Source organism: Geotrypetes seraphini, chromosome 2, assembly GCF_902459505.1.
Source record: "Geotrypetes seraphini chromosome 2, aGeoSer1.1, whole genome shotgun sequence".
In the NCBI taxonomy this organism is placed as follows: Eukaryota; Metazoa; Chordata; class Amphibia; order Gymnophiona; family Dermophiidae; genus Geotrypetes; species Geotrypetes seraphini.
Window position 1 is genome coordinate 212,849,271 of NC_047085.1, and position 20,441 is coordinate 212,869,711.

Sequence of the window (20,441 nt, forward strand, 5' to 3'; positions counted from 1 at the left end):
TTAGCACTGGTACAGCGGAAAAAAAGTTGGAGCCAGTTAAAGCCCCGATCTCATCGGTACCGGTGTTCCTCCAAGAGGGCCTTGACTAAGGATTGGGAATGGTGTCCCTTAAGGTTCAAGTAGCAGGGCTGTTGTGCTTTTGGGGCTGAGAGAAGAGAGTTTTGCTAGCGACCCCTCTGAACATAGGTTCTTGAAAGGTGCCCTGAGACCATGGCCACCAATTCAAGATCGTTAACATCATGGAATCTTAATATAGTCTTAGAAGGACTCAGCAGGGCCCCGTATGAGCCCTTGCTAAAGCCTCCCTCATGGATCTATCAGTTAAAGCAGTTTTCTTGGCTTCAATTTCTTCAGCCAGAAAAGTCTCAGAATTGTAGACACTGTTGTGCAGAGAGCCGTTTTTAAGGATCACGGAAGTGGAAGTGACTTTGTTAATGGTTCCCTCCTCCTTACTGAAAGTCATCTCAGCATTTCATGACAATCAAGAAGTTAGACTATGAGCATTTCATTCCACAGGGTCCAAGAAGAAAGACAAGGCCTTAAAGGTTTTGGACTTTTGGAGAGTTCTCTTGTGTTACCTGGAGGTGACAAATGAATTTAGTCTCTCAGACCATCGTTTTGTGTTAACCAATCAGGCAAAATGAGGCAGACTTGCTTCCAAGGCCACCATCTCTAGATGGATTCGTAGAGCGATATCCTCTTCATACAGCGGCTGTGACAAACAACCATCCATGTAGTTGAAGGCGCATTTGACAAGAGGAGTGGCTTCCTTTTGGGCAGAAGCTTAGGCAGTTCTAGCTGAGGAGATTTGTAGATCAGCAATCTTGTCCTTTTTTCATACCTTTACCAAATTCCACAGGGTGGATTTAGCAGCACAGGAGGATGCCGCTTTATGGGTCCTCAGTACTACGAGCAGGCTCATCTATCCCACCCTAGAGTTTGGGGACTGCTTAGGTTCAGCATACCATTCCTAATGCACTGGAAAAAGAGATTATGTTCTTACCTTGATAATATATTATTCCAGAGGATAGAGATAGTATGTTGAACCCTCCTACCCAGCAATTTATCTAATGTGCCTGCTTTCTGACTCAAGCTTAATGGTCATTGACTAAATTTGTGGAATCATAATAACGTATATTTATTTTATCTTTCTTTCTGTTCATGTACTTTTACACATCCATGGGGGAGGGGGGTTGGAGGGAGGGAAATAAATTTTGATGGTGACATTTAGGTAACTTTATTCTTCATTTATATTATATATTAAGTTATATTATGTTGTTATTAAATGTAGGAAATCTGAAAATCTGGAATGATATACCGTATTTGCCGGCGTATAAGACGACTTTTCAGTACCTTAAAATCCTCCCCAAAGTCGGGGGTCGTCTTATACGCCGGGTACTGTTTACGTGCCGGTCCGCAGAAAATTCCTGCCGGTCCACACAGGACCGGCGAGATGGACCCGTTAAATTTTCTGCCCCGATGTTGTTTGCAGAAATCTTCTGTTCCTCCCAGCCTCGGGCGATCAAGACAGGCGGTCATTCCCTCTGTGAGTCTCGCCTATGCGGAAACAGGAAGTTGAAACAAAATAGGCGGGACTCAGAGAGGGAAGGTCCCGACGTTTGCAGCCTGTCTTGATCGCTGCCCCTGCTGAGTCGCCGAAGAGGGCCGCGGGGAAAGTGCAGGCAGAGAGAAGATGGTCAGCGTGCGCGGGGAGGTCAGCGTGTCGATTGGGGCCATCAGCAGCGTTTGTGGTGAGTCTGCCCACGTGCAGGATGCGGCGGGTAGGGGCCTCCGACTCGTCTTGGGCGGCTGGGCCTGCGGTGCAAAGCTGTTTTTGCCGGCTTGTGGGGGGGGGTCGCGAATCGGAAGAAGGGGTAGTCTTATACGGCGAGTATATAACAAACTCTATATTTTAACTGTAAAAGTTGGGGGGTCGTCTTATACGCCCAGTCGTCTTATACGCCGGCAAATACGGTATATGTTACCTGTACAGATAATAGTGCAATGTATGTAATATCTACTGTTCTTTTAGTTGTTTGGCACTGTTTTTAGATTAAAAATCAATAAAGATTAAAAAAAAAAAAAAAAAAGCTTAATGGTCAGCACCATAGCTAAAATTTCACTGTCAGTCAGTCTATTGGGCTAGGATAGGTGTAGGCAATTCTGGTCCTCAAGAGCCGGAGCCAGGTCAGGTTTTCAGGATATCCACAATGAATATGTATGAGATGGATTTGCATGCACTGCCTCCTAGAGATGCAAATCTATCTCATGCATATTTATTGTGGATATACTGAAAACCTGAACTGGCTGTGGCTCTCGAGCACCGGAATTGCCCACCCCTGGGCTAGGAAGAGACTGTATATAGGATTACAAGCGAGGAATGGTTGAGCTCCATAAATATTCAGGCTTATTTCTTGCTTAACTTGTATTTTCTTGAATTCATTATTAGAGGTTTATTAATGTTTTAACTACATTACTGAGCAGATCAGACACCTGGTTATGGGGAATTCCCCGTATCCCTCCTTCTCCTGTTTTCTTCTGTAGGGCTTTGGTATGAACAGAAGGGGGCAGCAGAGACTGTGGAGGAGGAGTTGAAAAGCTGTGATTGACATCTTCTGCAATATGCTCGCGAGCACAAATGGATAACCCTATGGTTCAGCATACCATCCCTATCTACTGAAAAAGATATTATCAAGGTAAGAACCTAATCTCTTTTTAATCTTCTTGCAGTCTTCCTGGTATTCACAGATTAGTCACATTTATGTCACCTTGCATCTCCGTTCTAATATATCTATAGGAGGGAGTTTAGTACTTCCTTGTGAACTATGAATTTAATAATTTTCTTTTCCATTTCATTATGCATTAGAAATTGCATTTTATATGATTATGTATTGTTGATTTTTGTAAATAAAACTAATATTAGACAAGTATATAGTGCTACAAGGTATATACAGCTATACAGATGCACATAACTCTGCTCACTTAATCTTATAATCTAGTAAGACAGAGAAGTTAACATTTTCACACTGAGAAGTGTGATCTGAGAGCTTAAAGAGGAAAAATATTGTCACAGCTGTGCCATTTACCTTCACTGCTTTTATTTTAGGTGTAACAATATGTGGACACAACTGTCTGTTGACTGCTGAATGGATGTCGGCCAGTAAAATTGTGTGTCGTGTGGGACAAGCCAAGAATGATAAGGGGGACATCATTGTCACAACCAAGTCAGGAGGAAAAGGAACTTCAACAGTTTCTTTTAAACTACTCAAGCCTGAAAAAATAGGTAATCAAAAACTGTGTAAATGTAAAAAGTATAACTGAGGGAGTGTAATTAAGATGAAACTACCGGGTACCATTTTATAGCAGATTACATGTTTCAGGTTTATTGTGCACTTGATATCTATCTGGGTTATCTAAACAGTTTACAATAAAGGCAATAATAAAAATATGTAATTAAAACTTCTATTAGAACATACAGGGATCTCATAGACTAGGACTGACTAATATGAGAACAAGTGGAAAGGGGGGAGGGATACATTATTACATCAAGATTAAAATAAAATAGAAAGGAAGACATAATTGGAAGGGGTGTCATCCATTGTCAAAGTAGTCAGGTCCATAACGGTTTGACTCGGGAGGGACATATCAAGGAAGGATTATCTTGTAAAAAAATAGCTATGTTATTTGCTTACCTAATGGAAGCCTCTATGGAAGAGATCTTAGATGCTGCTGACTTCACATAATTTTATTATTGTTGCTAATTGACCTTGCAAGGGCCTGCACTTAATCATTGACTCAGCCTTTTTCTTCACATCAGCTTTCTCAGAAGATATCTATGTAACGTGGAAGACAGGGTAGGCACCACCAAAGGGGCATGCACATTTGTGTGCTCCTCATGTGCCATCTTTGGATTAACATTGTGCCACTTGATTTATAAGTGGATTTATTTATATCCCACCCTTAGCTAGGGCAGATTACAAAATTACATACAAAATTGACAATAAATATACAAACAATACAAGGCATTATTAACAGCACAATGCAAAAATACAAGCAATAAAATACATAGGTGACCAGCACCTAGGACGTTCAGAAAAGAAATAAAAACCACACTCTTCAAGAAATTCCTGAAGCAGCAATAACATCACGACCGTTTAGTAACTCTAAAACTGACATTTGATCTACCCATTACTGCACTAATAATAACAAAAGAACTTCCACTATGACCACCTATTAACTCTTTTACAAACCACCTCACAATCAACAACCCGCTAAATGTTTATAAGATCTACAACTTACCTCTCTTGCTAATCATTGTAACTCTGTTTTTTTTTTAAATTAACCTTTTGTAATCCGCCTTGAACCGCAAGGTAATGGCGGAATAGAAATCCCTAATGTAATGTAATGTAATGTAATTAACAACACAGTCTCGTACCCGGTTGGTTGTTTGCATGGGCAATTGAGATTAACTCTGGACCAATTCTGATGGTCGTGTAAATTTTTTGTGTGTGTTTTGTTGATTTTTTAATTCATTATATATTGAAGTGATTGAAGCACATAGACACTGATTTATGTTATATTTGTTTTGTTTATAGATATTGTGTGTGTTTTTGTGATCCGCTTAGGATTGTACATCATGTGGAATATAATAATTATTTTTTTTTAGAATAATAATGTTTTTATTGAATTTTTTACAGAAACAGCAACTAACACAACACAGAGCTAAACGATCCACTCATGTTTGTTCTTCACTGTGGCCCCAAATTAGCATACAAAGTCACAAATACATTACTATCAACCCCCCATAAATTTTTAAATAAATAAAACAGTGGCATGCAGAAGGTTTAGTTTGCTAGAAGCCCTACTACATGGTTATCAGTTTCTGCCTGTTCATAGACAATCATTTCTAGATCAGAATTTGATACCATTGCTGAGTGTATTCCACTTAATTCATGCAAAATTGATGAAGATTAATTCTGAAATTTTTATGATTATTTGAAAAATGGAAGACCAGATTTCATAAAGAGTAATTTTAGAATAGAATGCCTGAAAAAAATTCAAAGTGCATATATTTTATGCCGATAGGTTACTAGAATAACCCCCATGAGCCCACAAATTCCTTAAGACAGTCACACCTTCAAGGCAGGTGCAAGTATATTTGTGTACTTTAGAACTATGCCCCAGCTGTACTCAAACACTAACCTAGGAATGCTTGCACAAAGATAATATAAATATCAAAGTGCTCTTATTTACATAAATATGTACTACCTGCACTATCCAACCATTATAGGCAGTGTATAAAATCAAATGTACTTTATACTTGTACGTGTTTATTTTTCCACATCATTTTATACAGCCATTTTCTGCATGTAAAACATTTACATATGAAGACTGCTTAATAAAATTTCACATCAGGTGTAAAGAAACCTGGTTTTTGATTACAGATTCTGGGATTATAAATTGGCTCTGTTTTTCTGTGTATTCAATTATCAACCTCATTGCAATAAGCAAAGCTGCAGGGAGCTTGTTTTATTTTTTTTTTTGTAATTGTTTATTTATAACAAAGAACCTTAGACCACCACAGCAGTACAATGCAATAAAGTACAATCTTGCTGACCTGTTTAGACGTTACTGTTGATAACTAAGGTTTGGTAAGAGGCGGTAAGTGCTCCCCCCATTCTGCATGCTAATGGGAACATAGCACATGATCTACAAAATAACAACAATAGCCCAACAAACCCCTAGAGAAAGTGCTACGTTAAATCTGGCTTAGCTTATGGGAACGTCCCACGTTACAACTTTCTTAGCCTAAATTTTACTCCACATTAGTAAAAGGACCGCTAAGTAAACCAAAATGTCCTAATTAATGTGAAGTGCTTTTGGATTGTTTATATGTTAGTCAGTGATCTTCAAACATCTTACTGAGTCTTTTTCTGAATAGTTTGCTATTATTGTTTAAGATTCATGTTGCAAATTTAGATGAACTGTTCCTTTGGTGTAATTTTGGTACTAATATTGTTTTTGAACGGGAAGGTACATAGACATTCATTTTTTTAATTACCACTTATATATACAACCACTAGAACTAGGTACATGTGTGTATTTACACCTGCCTTGGAGCAGGCAGAAATGAACATGTATACATCTGTCAGCTTATTCACATATACTGTACTTTGCATTTTATGAAGTATGTGGGTAAACCTTCAAACTGTGCCCAGCTTTGCCACCTACTTTATATGTGTATAAAAGTATGTAGATTTGCTTCTTGCAGATACTTTTAGGTGATGCTGAATTTTGTATAAGCTGGCTGGTTTTACATGTAGAAAAACCTTTCTGAAATTGCTTTTTGGAGGGTAATTTTATATCGGGTCATCTAGGTTTGCTGGTGAGAGGGGGGCCTATTTTGTAAGGACAAGACGCAGTGTGTGTGTTTATATTAAAAAAAAAAAAAACAAGGGTAAACTGTCAGAAATCATGCCTACATTAAAGCTGCAGATGTTTATACTTGCTCTTTAGGAGATGTATTTCTGTATTTTTTATTTTTTTTTTTTAATAGAACTTGAGCACTTTGCAGCTCTGCTCAAGCTGTGTCCACATTCTTCCCCAGAGTGCAGCTATATGTGCAACATATAAAAGTATATGCTGTTTGTCGCTGTGCATATATATATATTAATCCTTGGGATGATTTTTATAAAAGCCCTTTTTACATTTTATAAAATTAACTCCAAAATTGTCTTTCCTGAGGTTATATTGCCTAGCAGTGTGATTTTAAGGTATAGTGCTTTGTAAAGTCAATGTCACATACATATAAAAATCAGTAGAGGAGTGGCTCTGTTAATCTTGACCAGGGGTCTCCAAAGTCCCTCCTCGAGGGCCGAATCCAGTTAGGTTTTCGGGATTTCCCCAGTGAATATGCATGAGATCTATGTGCATGTACTGCTTTCAATGCATATTCATTGGGGAAATCCCGAAAACCTGACTGGATTCGGCCCTCAAGGAGGGACTTTGGAGACCCCTGATCTTGACCAACAAAAGAAAAAAAAAGTGCCACCAGGCTGTCATTTAAAAAACAAAAAAACCAAAACAACTTGTGCAATGCTATCTACTGATATTCAATGGCACTTAACTGGTTAGTGCCATTGAATATCACCAGACTACTACTATTGTTAATTATTTCTATAGTGCCACCAGACGCACGCAGTGCTGCACAGAGTCACAAAGAAGAAGAAAACAGTCCCTGCTTGACAGATCTTACAATCTAAACCAGTGTTTTTCAACCTTTTTACACCTATAAAAGAATTATTCTGTGGACCGGCGGTTGAAGAACACTGGGCTAAGTCGTGGGCCAGACCCCGCCCATCTCTACCCAATCTCCACCCCAGACCCCTCCCCCCATAATAGTACTAATTGCACCTTGCAATCCTGTGCCTTATCTGGAAGCCTTTCCTCTGACGTTGCAACGTCAGCGAGAAGGCTTCCAGTTCAGGTGCAGGATGCCCGTAGAAGCCACTGCCCGTGGCTTTGTGCACTGAATCAGTGAGGAAGCGGGAGCTAGCTCAAAGATAACGCTGCATCGAAGACACCGTGGACCAGCGGTTGAAGAACACTGTTTTGGGCCTGATGCATGTGCTGGCCCTGTGGACCGGCAATAAATTTCTGTGGACCGGCACTGGTCCGTGGACCGGTGGTTGAAGAACACTGATCTAAACAGCCAAGACAGACAAACAGAATGTCATGGATACAATTAAGGGGAATGGTTAATCAGCTGGCTGGGTTAGAGGGCAGAGGGGAGTACAGAACAATCAAGCCATTGTGACATCACAAGGTTAGCTCTTAAGGCATTGATAGAATGAGGCATTATGACATCACAATCTCAGCTCTGCTTCCCAAAGACTGAAACTCTTCACACTACTACTACTAGGAATTATTTCTATAGTGTTACCAGACACACGCAGCGCTGCACAGAGTCACAAAGAATAATAATAATAACTTTATTTTTGTATACCGCAATACCACGAGCAGTTCGGAGCGGTTTACAGAGGAAGAGACTGTACACACACAGCGATGTTACAGAGAAAAATTTCTAATTACATTGGTAAGCCTGGAGTAGCTAGGTCTATCCGGAAGTGTTTCAGAGAAGTTACAAGACAGGAATGAGTCAGAGGAATTTGTCAAAGAGATAGGTTTTAGTTGATTTCCTGAGGGTGAGTTTGAAATGAGGGTGGTTAGATGTTTATTCCATTTGCCTGCTTGAAATGATAGTGTTCTGTCAAGGAATCTCTTGTAGATACAGCCTTTTGGGGAGGGGAAGGCGAACAGATAGGCATTACGTGTGCAAGTGGTGCCTGGAAGTTCAAAATGAAGAAAACAGTCCCTGCTCGAAAAAGCTTACAATTTAAACAGCCAAGACAGACAAACAGGATGTCATGGATACAGTTAAGGGGAATGGTTAATCAGCTGGCTGAATTGGAGGGCAGAGGAGTAGGATTAAAGATTGAAGGCTATATCAAAAAGGTGGATTTTCAGTCTGCTTTTAAACAACGGAAGGGGCTTGATGGACAAACTCAAGGCATAGGGGGCAGCTAGATGAAAGGAACGAAGCCTGGAATTGGCAGTAGAGGAGAAGGGTAAAGGTAAGAGCGTCTTATCTGAGGAATGGAATTCTCTGGGAGGTGTATAAGGAGAGAGAAGTAAAAGATTGAGGGGCAGCAGAATAAACACACTTGTAAGTCAGCACTGTATGTGATGTCAGGGAGCCAGTGAAGTGACTTAGGGGAGGGGTGACATGAGCGTAGCTAGGTTGGTAGAAGATGAGTCGTGCAACAGAGTTTTGCACAGATTGCAAGGGGAGAGAGGTGACACTACGGGATACCAGTTAGGAGTAGAGTGCAGTAATCTAAGCGTGAGGTTACAAGGGCTTGGACAAGGGTCCGGGTAGTGTGCTCAGAGAGGAAGGGGTGAATTTTTGTGATATTGAAGAGATAGAAGCGATATGTCTTAGTAGGTTGTTGGATGTGCATAGAAAATGAGAGATTGGAATTGAAGACCACTCCAAGGTTGCAAGCAGAGGAGACTGGAACAATGACAGCATTATTTACCGAGATGGAGAAAGGAGGAAGAGGAGCAGAGGGTTTAGGAGGAAAGAGGAGCAGCTCAGTCTTGGACATATTTAGTTTCAGATGACGGCAGGACATCCAGGCAACAATGTCAGCCAAACAAGCAGAGACTTTTTCTTGGACTTTAGGTGAAATTTCAGGTGTAGAGAGGTAGCCCTAGGAGTCATCAGCATATAGGTGATACTGGAAGCCATGGGAAGAGATCAGGACTCTGAGGGAAGAGGTGTAAAGGGAGGAGAGGTCCTAAGACAGAACCCTGGGGTACACCAACCACTAGACTGAGAGCTGGCTATTTTTTGGGTAGTCTGGGGATGGAGTTGATACTTATGCAGTTAAGCGTCAAATAGGACTAAGTTTTATGCAGTCCTGTATTTATGCAGTGTCGCCTAGGCAGTTAAGTGTCTAATATTGTATTAACTGCATAAGAGAGAGCCAGTTACGTAAACCCACATATTCAGTGGACCAGCATTGAATATCCAGGAATAACATTAACAGCAGCTAAAGAATAAAAATTCTCACCACTGTTTGGCTGAATATCTACCACATTGTTTTTTAGACATATGTTCAGGCTGTTTTATCAACAATTCTTAAATGAACTACTACTATAATATATCAACAACAGAAATCAAAACAGCAGTGTAAGACAATTATGACCAAAAGAACTCTGCACATTTATATCACAAAACCGTGGAGAAAAAGAGACCTCAGAAATATTTGCCCCTTAATTTCAGTACAAATTGTCCTGCACAGGGGTTATCACAGCCATTGGTCTCTGAAAAAAATGCCACAAAAAGTAAACAATACAGCTCTTCAATTGAACAAGCAATGTGCATTCATTCATAGTTGTGCAGTCAAGGACTTATCTGCATATATTGTCTGAAATGGTATCAGCAGCCGATGAATTGCCAATATCTTCTCTTACTGTTATCACAAAGACTGAGAAAATAAAGAGCTGTCGGACCCGACGGCGACCCTGTTTCTCTTCCAGCTATATCAAGGGTGCTGGCTATAGTTTCACACAAACATAGGGCCTCTTCTATTAAACTGCGCTAGTAGTTTCTAGCGCGGGGAGCCGCGCTGAATGGCCCACGCTGCTCCTGACACTCATAGAGTTCCTATGAGCGTCAGGAGCAGTACGGGCCATTCGGCACAGCTCTCTGCGCTTAAAACTTCTAGTGCAGTTTAATAGAAGAGGGGGATAGTGAATATCAGTCAAAAACAAATATCGTTGTGGATATAGATATGCCAACTTGCAGAATATTAGTAATAAAGTCCCGTTAAAGACTCACTGGCACCGGTTGTTTTGTACCTTATCTAAAAAAAGAATTGAAGTTTATTTAAATTTAATGGCTATTTTGAGTGCAGAAATTGATTTGTAAGAGCATCTTTTTTTTTTTTTTTTTCTCTAAAGACATGTTGTGTTAATTTCTAGGTATCCTGGCTCCATCTGCTGTATGGGTTGATGAAATGAATTACTATGATATGCGTACTGACAGGAATAAAGGGATTTCCCCTTTGTCTTTAAGACCAGCTAATCCTCTTGGTATTGACATAGATAAGTAAGTGCAAAGATTTATGTAATACTGTTATAGTGATTTTGTGTTCATTTCGTCACCAGGCTATGAATTTGGGATAATGCTTCTTCACCCCCCCCACCCCCCGACCAGAATTTTAACCCACTACAGTGTTCTCCCCAGAAATTTTTTCCAGCCGGTGGCATGAAAAAGTAGCCGGGCGGGACGGGGAAATTTTGGTGGTTAGAATAGGGTCATTAAATCCAGTGGCGTACCTAGTATATATGACAGCCAGTGCTGATCATTTTTTTAACAACCCCCTCCTCTATATAAAAAAAGTTATTTTTAGTAATAATCCATAAGTCACACAACAAGGGTGCACCTAGGAAAAGGCAGCATCTTAAACACTGCAGTGAGCGCTAGAACACCAACACATGCATTGTAAAACTAAACAAGCCAGATCCTGCACAGTCAATTGATCTTGTACAGTCAATGCTAACAGAAAACCATGTCCTTTTCATACACAAAGAAGACAGAAACACCCTTGCCCAATATGGAATAATCACAAACTAAAAATAGAAATATGTAGACAAAAGTTAAACTGAACTGCCAAGAAACCAGACTCTACATACAATGCAACACCACAGAAACAGTGACACATGTCCCCTAATACTGTGCAAAATATAAAGATAGTAGATGTAAATTTGAAAAAAACTAATACATGACAATCACCACTTTACAAATTAACAAACAGAAATAAAACAAATAATGAGAAATAAGAAAATACCATTTTATTGGACTAATCCATTTTTCAATTAGTTTTCAGAGGCCAAATTTTTCTTCAAGACATTACAGTATACTGCTGTTATGGTATCCTGTCCTGACTCGAGGAAAGGGGCTTAGTCCCCCCCCCCCCAAAAAAAAAAGCCTTATTTCCATTTCCTATTTATAAACTTTTATCAATACAGTTACAATACTACTTGATTCTACATAAAGCAACAAAAAACTTTTTCTACCATTTGTCGTTTCTGCTTCAATCATCTTCTCTTCACTCTTTCTATACTGCGTTTGTTCTCTCTCCCTTCCATGCAACATCTGCCCTCTCTCTTTACCCCTTCCACACAGCCTCTGCCTTCTCTCTCTCTACCCCTTCCATCTGTCTACCCCTTCCATCCACTGTCCACCCTCTCTGCACTTTCCATCCAATGTCTGCCCTCTCTCTCTTCCAAACGGCATCTTCCCTCTTTTTATGTCCCTTCAATAAACTGTATATTCTGTGCCCTTTCTCTCCTTTTTACATGATTTATCTCAGCTTCACACCCTCTCCATTTTTCTGTCTCCACCCCCTCCCCTATGCTCTGGCATCTCTATCTCCTTCCCTTTCCTCCCCCCATGCCCTAGCATCTCTCTCCTCTCCTATCTCTCCCTCCTTGCTTTGGCACCTCCACTCCTTCCTTTCCCTCTGGGCTGGCATTTGTCTCCTTAGTTTCCCTTCCCTCCCCCCATGCCCTGGCATCTCTCGCTTCTCTTTCCATCTCCACCTCCCCCTCCATTATCTGGCATGTGTGATGTCATCACGTCAATATCCGCGGCCCTGAGCCTCCTATTACCGCCATTGGGAGGTACATCCTGTAAGCAGTCAGTCGGTGCTGGTGCCTCTCTTCACTGGCATCTCGCAGCATTTAGTTTGCGATACATTGGGCTAGGAGGTGCAACTAAATGTTATTAGCTTGTTCTCTTCATGCTCTTCTAAATTTTTTCTCATCTTGGATATGTTTTCAGCATTGTCTGTGACTAAACTGTGTACTAGACAATTGAATTTTTGTTCATATTATATTATAACTTTTGCTGCTATTCTCCTGTAAATATTCCACTGTATGTATATTTCATGAGGTATCAATTGTTTATGCAAGAAAGGCATTCCCTTCTTCTGTTATACAAACAAACAGGAACAGGATCATTGTGAACATTACTCTATAGTAGGGATCTCAAAGTCCCTCCACTGCTTTCAAAGCATATTCATTGGGGAAATCCTGAAAACCTGACTGGATTGCGGCCCTCAAGGAGGGACTTTGAGATCCCTGCTCTACAGATTTACCCCAAAATGTAAACATTGCAGGTATAGCAGCATGCTACATAATTAAAAACTAATTTTTATTTCATGATAACTTTTGGACTGTAGTTTTCTAATTAAGTTATATTATCTTTAGATAGATTTTTCCTTAAAAAACCCAAACATTTTATTCAAGAAAAATCCAATTTAAATTGAAAAAATTACATTACATTACATTAGGGATTTCTATTCCGACATTATCTTGCGGTTCAAGGCGGATTACATAAGGAGTTATTTGGACATTTAGGAACACATAAAGAGTTATCTGGACATTTCCCGTGGTATTATGGAGTGGAGCGGGTTGCTATTGGGGATTGAGATGATTCTTGCTGTGTTAGTTTGTCTTTAAGGATTTCTTGAATAGCAGAATGTTTATTTCTTTTCTGAAGGTTTTGTATTCTGGGGTCGTGATCAGTAAATTGGAGAATTGGTAGTCTAGTTATGCTACTTGAGTGGCTAGGAGGCCTTGTACATTTTTTTTTCATTTGACATTTCTGATTGGAGGGTGCGTGAATAGAATGTGGGTTCTCCTATGTCTGGTTGTGGTAGTTTGGATTAGTCTGTTGTTCAAGTAGGCTTGGCAGTCTCCATTTATGGTCTTAAATAGTAGACAGTAGAATTTGAATAGTATTCTTGCTTGTATTGGGAGCCAGTGTGAATCGAGGTAAGCTGCTGTGATGTGGTCGTGTTTCCTCTGAGTAGATAAGTCTCAGAGCTGTGTTTTGTACTGTTTGTAGTTGTTTTATCATGGTTGTGGGGCAGAGGAGATAGAGGATGTTGCAGTAGTCTAGAAGACCCAGGACTAGGGACTGGACCAAGAGCTGGAATTGTTTTCTGTCGAATAATTTTCAAACTTGCCTTAGGTTTCTCATGACAATGAATAATTTCCTATAAGCGATGTGCACAGGGCAGGAATGTGGGAAGATCGCTCCTGCCCCAAAAACCCGCTAGACCACCAGGTAAGGCTTAAGGGGGGGCTTACAGGGCTTAAAATAGTCTGAAAAATTTAAATGTTTTTTTGTTTGTTTAAAAATCGCGAATAACCTAATCCGCTCTGTAAGTCCTGAATTGAAGGAATCCTTGAAACCATGTGTGTACCTTACCTGTGATTCCTATTGAATCTAGTATTTATAACAGGATGTCATGGTCTACCAGGTGAAAAGCTGTGGTGAGATCTAGTTGTATAATCAGCATTTTTCTGCCTGTGCTGAGGTGTCGTCTAGCTGTGTCCAGGAGGGATCCCAGTAGTGTCTCTGTCATGTAATTGGTTCTTAAACCAGACTCTAGAGTGTGGAGCAAGTTGTGGTTTTTTAGGTAGTTGGTGAGGAGTTTAGCTACGAGGCCTTCCATTAGCTTGACATAAAGTGGTATTGAGGCTATGGGTCTGCAGTTGGATGGTTGATCTGTTGCTCCTTTGGGGTCTTTTAGGATTGGGGTGATGATGATTTCACTGAGATCTTGCAGGAAAAGGCCATCTGTGAATAAGGTTTGTATCCATTGTAAGAGGAGGGCGCGGCATAAAGTACTGGAGGTTTTTAACAGGTATGGTGGGCAGTAGTTGAGGTCATAAGCTGCGTGGCTGTATTTTTTATAGAGTTTGTTAAGGTCTGACCATTGTATAGTGGAGAAGTGGGACCAAGTTCTGTCTGCTGCAACTGATTCTTTTTCTGTGGGGGGCAATGTGATCTCTTCTAGATGAGTAGGGGTTCCAATGAAGGTAGTCCTGGCAGTTGTGATTTTGTTTTTGAAGTATTCAGCTAAAAGGGTGGCTGAGGGTGGAAGGGTGTGGTTATTGGCCAGGTAGGGTTTGGTGTCTGTGAGTTCTTTTAGTAATTGGAATAGATTTTTAGTGTCTTGGGAATCTCTGCCTATTTGGTTAGAGTAGTGTGTCTTTCTTTTTTTCTTTCAGTTTTAGTTTGTATTGTTGGTTTAGTTTTCTCCATGCTGTTTTTTGTGGGTTCTTGATTACTTTTTCTCCATTTTCTTTCTAGTAGTCTGCATTGTCTTTTGAGTAGGAGTAGTTCGTTGTCGAACTACTTGTCTGATCGTCTGCTGATTCTGGCTTTTGTTTGTATTGGGGCTAGCTCATCCAGGGTAGCTGTACTTAGACTGCACCATTGTGAAGTCCTTGGGGTTACAATCTTGGATTATTGCGTCTGTTTTGTTCCAGAATTTGGAGGGGTCGATGTATTTACATGAGTTGTAGGTTGTTGTTTGAGCTTTTGGTTTCTTTTTGCTTATGGCCCAATTGATATTGAAGGAGTATGTGTAGTGGTCTGACCAGAGGGATTGGGACCATTTTCCATTTGAGGCTTGAATCTCTGGTTGAATGGGCTGTTGGGTCATGAAGGCTGCGATATCAAGTTGGTGACCTTTCCCATGTGTGGATTGTGAGTCTAAGATCTTGTATGTTAAGGCTTTGAAGTATGATAGTAAGTTTTCTACTTGTTTGGAGGATTGGTCTTAGAGATGGAGGTTTAGGTCTCCTAGAATAAGGTTGAAAAAGCTAGATGCACATCTGAAATATGGCTATTTTTGAAAAAAAACCCAAGATAGATGTTTTGCAGTTTTGAAAATGGGCTTGCTTGGTACTGGATTTTTGTGCATTGTCTTGAAAACCTCCAAACTTGGATTAGGACTTCATATCAAAAATGCCCCTCTACGTGTTATTGGGAGACCCATCTTAATTTTTCAGCCTGGGGCCCATTCAGTCCTAGCTATGTCACTGCCTCCAATCATAAGATGTTGTAATTTCCACTTCTCTGTTCGAGGTGTTATTCGTATTTGAGATGTACTATTTGTAATATGCACAAAAATAAATTAGGATTAATAGGGAGCAATTCAATACAATGATTCAAAAATTGCTTCATACCGGAAGTGAAAAGATTCCAGCTTCATACAGGAAAAGAAAGAAACGTAATTTTATTGTTGGACAATGCACCATCACATCCTTCGGCTGAAAGCTTAGAGTGAGAAAGAGGTTTATTCAAAGTGCTTTTTCTTCCTCCAAATGTGACATCTGTATTGCAGCCAAGAAAAAGAAAGAGAGAGATTGAGGCTTGAACCAAAGGGGAAAGACAGGAGGCAGATGCTGGATTATGGGAGGGCAGACAGAAGAGACAGAGGGGGAGAAACCCTGAGGAAGAGCAGAGAGATACAAGATTGTAATAGAGGGGGGAGAGAGAAGGAGACATGTTGCCAATAGGAGTGGAGGAGAGAGGAAGAAAAGTTGGACTCATAGAGGGACAGAGAGAGATGTTGGTTGGGGAAGGGAATGAGGTCCTGAGAAAAGGAAGCACGCAGGAGGCAGAAAGAAAAAATAATGTTGGATGTATAGTCAGAAAGAAGTCCAACCAGAAACTATTTAAATCACCAGACAACAAAGGTAGGAAAATGATTTTATTTTCAATTTAGTGATCGAAATGTCAGTTTTGAGAATTTATAATCTGCTGTCTATATTTTACACTATATTTTTCTATATTTTACACTATATTGGTCTGTTTTTCTATAGTTGTTACTGAGGTGACATTGCATATTTTAAAGTCATCTGTCTTGACCTTTTTGAAAAATAAAACAAATATAAATGATAATTAACATTTTCTCTTCATACAGTGTGCTTTGTGTTATTTTTGTTTTAATTTTGTGGTTACCATTATGAATTAATAAGATTATATTGTGTGTACATGAAAAATGAATGGAAGAAATTGCATTACAATTAGTACTATTATAATGGGGGTGGGGTCAGGAGCAGAGCTTGGGCTGGGATACTCGGTTGGTGTTTGTTAGACTTAGGGGGTTCTTGGCTTGAAGAAGCTGAGAAATACTGGTCTAGGTGACTATGGAATTCATGCAGTAAGGGCCCTTTTTACAAAGCCACAGTAGCGATTCTCCCATGGGCAAATGCACCAAGTCCATTCAATTCCTATGGGCTTCAGTGCATTTGCTGTGGTAGAACTGCTATTGCAGCTTTGTATAAGGAGCCCTAAGGCAGGAACTACTGTCTCTATGCTATGTAAAACCAGATTGCTGGGGCTACAAAGCATTAACTGATTCAACATGAGTTTGAATACCACTCTCTCAAGTACAGTAGTTTTGAAAGAAATGGAAGGTTTGATACTGGCCAGTAGTTATTCGAAATAAGAGGATTTGCATTACTTATTTTCAAGGATGGCTTAAATGCTACTGGAACACTGCCTAGTGTCAAACCTTAAAAAAGGAAGTCATATTGAGCATTGGAAAATAATTAATAATAATTAACTAATGAAAATAGTTCTAGTTTAATTTTCCCCCACCACCAAATTTCCCCATCCTGCCCCACCCAGCTACTTTTTCATGCCACTCGGGTAGAAAATATTTCTGGGGTGAACACTGCCTAAAAAATGCATGGGACATTATTCTAAAGAAAACAGAAAGACATGGGCCCTGTTTTACAAAGGTGCGCTAATTGATTAGCGCGCACTAGTCGCTAATGTGTGCATGTTAGTCTATGGACGCATTACCTCCACATAGCAGCTTTACATGTCTGAAAAAGACTGAGGGGATAACATGCATATATTGTGCAGCAGACAGCTTGTTCAGGACTAAAAACACAAATAAAGGAGGCAGCATGTTTCAGACTCTAAATATAATTACTTTTATTTGTACATTTTTGCTGAAAATTCAGCTATGCCCTGAACAGGGGTGAATCGAACTCAAAATGAATACATTTAAATATGTGTACTTCTGTTTTAGAGCAGTGTTTCCCAACTTCTTCAAGCCAAGTACCCCCTAAGCCTAACTAATACTAACCGAGTACCCCCACTCAAGCTCTGCCTCAGACCCTCCCAAGCCCCACCCCAGACCCACCCAAGCTTCGCTCCTGACCCCACTCCCATAATAGTACTAATTGTAATGCAATTTCTTCCATCCGTTTTTCATATACATAATGGTAACCACAAAATAAAAAAAAATAAAAAACCACAAAGCACACTATGTAGAGAAAATGTTAATTATCTTTTATATTCGGGGGGGGGGGGTTAAAAGAGGTCAAGGCAGATGACTTTAAAATGTGCAATCAGTAACAACTATAGGAAAATAGACCAATATAGAGCAAAATATAGACAGCAGATATAAATTCACAAAACTGACACATTTTGATCACTATATTGAAAATAAAATTATATTTCTTACCTTTGTTGTCTGGTGATTTCATGAGTCTCTGGTTGCAATTCCTTCTGACCGTGCATCCAATATTTCTTTCTTTCTGCCTCTTGCACGCTTCCTCTCCTCCGGACCCATTCCCTTCCCCAACCAACATCTCTCTCTCTCTCTCTCTGTCCCTCCATGAGTTCAACTTTTCTTCCTCTCTCCTGAACCTAGCAAGAAGAGAAAGAAAAACACATCTTTGCTGTTTCTGCCTGATGCATTCTGGGTATGTACCAGAATTGTATTCTAGTCAAGGACATCCAGTTATGCCTCCATGCTCAGCCTGTGTGAATCTTGGGGGAGGAATTGCTCCTGTGTTGGTCTTATCTAACGAAGGCGTCTCTGTCTCAGCCTGTACAAGACTCTATACAGAAAGGCTATTCATCTAAGTTCTGTTTCTGGATTGGTCCAGGGAGGTCATCTGACGAGATCCAAGTGAAAAGGTGCTAATTATAATTGAGTCTGTGCCAGGATGTGAGTGAACTCGCATCTTATCATAGGTTACGCTGCATCTTATAATAATTATGACCTGAAAAGTTACCTCTTGTGACTCTCTGCCTGAGAGAGAGAGAAACCGGACTTTTAAACAGATCTGGATTCCATCACCTCAAGGAAACCTTTGCTGCCAACCTAAGTTACAGCTTCTCCAGTGGCTGATGAACTCTTGTTCCGATATCAAAAGAATTCTTATCTTCAGTGCTGAGTAGAAGACGTCTTCCCTTTCACCTGATTTTGTGCCAAGGCCTAATTGGATGGTGAGAATACGGAATTCTATTATCTTATCAGCTGGGGTTAGATAGATGATTCCTATTGTGGTTCAGGATAAGGAGAAGTGAAGCTACTCTTGGTGATAAGCGATATATTTAGTTTGCTGCTAATCAGGAATTATTATTATAAGGAATTATAGAGTGTAAGAATTAGTTTTACTTATTTATCTAGCAAGAGTGTTGTGATAATTATGTACTGAGTTTCATATATGTATTCGGATATTTTGTGAACAATATTTAGTTATTGCTGCTGGCTTTTGAATTATATTTTTCTGTTTTCATAATAAAAGTATTTCTCATTAGCCTGGGTTTGGTGTCGTGTAAGTAGGCAAAGATAGCTGAACCTGGATGAGATATTAAGGTCTTCCCTAGAAAACTAACAAGCACGTATTTGTTTATGTAACTGATTAGTGGACCATAAATCTTTCTACGGGGGGGTGGGGGGGTGGGTCCCTTCTCAACTAGTTATTTTTGTTTATGAATTAACAGGGTTTGCCAGAACATATGAGGGTCCGCTGAAAAGTTCTCAGCCCAGCCAACAAAGTTGGGACAGTCTCCGTCTAGGGTTATACACTTATTCCATTGATTTTTCCTCTTTTCTCGTTCTGTCAGAAAAATAAGGAACAAAGAGTGGGCCTCTTCTCACTTGAAAAGAGGAGACTGAGAGGGGACATGATCGAAATGTTCAAGATAATGAAGGGAATAGACTTAGTAGATACAGACCCTCTCCAAGGTAGCGAGAACGAGAGGGCACTCTCTAAAGTTAAAAGGGGATACATTCCGTACAAACGTAAGGAAGTTCTTCTTCACCCAGAGAGTGGTAGAAAACTGGAACGCTCTTCTGGAGGCTGTTATAGGGGAAAACACCCTCCAGGGATTCAAGACAAAGTTAGAAAAGTTCCTGCTGAACCAGAACGTACGTAGGTAAGGCTAGACTCATGGCATTGGTCTTTGACCTAGGGGCCACCGCGTGAGCGGACTGCTGGGCACGATGGACCACTAGTCTGACCCAACAGCGGCAATTCTTATGTTCTATGACTGAGAAGAAGATTCTCAAAACTTACCGTGCGTTTAACAAAGGCTCTAAACTATTGTTTAATGCAAGTATTTTACCACTCTATTATCAAAATTGCTCACTGTAGTCTCTTCCATGCTTTCTGGTAGCCTCCGATTGTACTATACAAATGTAGTACAAAGAGGTCATTAATAATAAAACTGTAGTATAATGAGGTCAAGAAGGATGCTGGGCTGTATAAAGAGAGGCGTAACCAGTAGAAGAAATAAGGTGTTGATGCCCCTGTACAGGTTGTTGTGTTCAGTTTTGGAGAACGTATCTGCTGAAGAACATAAGACTTGAAGTGGTCCAGAGGAGAGTGACGAAAATGATAGGAGGTTTGTGCCAAAAGACGTATGAGGAGAGACTGGAAACCCTGAATATGTATACCCTAGAGGAAAGGAGGAACAGGGGAGATATGATTCAGATGTTCAAATACTTGAAAGGTACTAATGTAGATCAAAATCTTTTCCAGAGAAAGGAAAATGGTAAAACCAGATAGCATAATTTGAGGTTGAGGGGTGGTAGACTCAAGAGCAATGTAAGGAAATTCTTCTTTACGGAGAGGGTGGTGGATGCCTGGAATGCGCTCCTGTGAGAGGTGGTGGAGAGGAAAATGGTGACGGAGTTCAAATATCGTGGGATGAACACAGAGGATCTATCTAGAATCAGAAAATAATACCGTAGTAAATA

The 20,441-nt window shown here is 40.1% G+C and overlaps 1 protein-coding gene across 5 annotated transcripts in view; it reads left to right on the forward strand.

The window, feature by feature from the left end:
* EXOC2 (exocyst complex component 2) overlaps positions 1-20,441 on the forward strand; it is a 273,747-nt gene that overhangs the window by 16,851 nt on the left and 236,455 nt on the right. For all 5 annotated transcript variants that reach the window (XM_033934892.1, XM_033934888.1, XM_033934890.1 and 2 more), the window contains exons 3-4: positions 3,107-3,283; positions 10,549-10,675. In XM_033934892.1, coding sequence (XP_033790783.1) covers positions 3,107-3,283; positions 10,549-10,675 — 304 coding nt within the window. The remainder of the gene's footprint in view (positions 1-3,106; positions 3,284-10,548; positions 10,676-20,441) is intronic.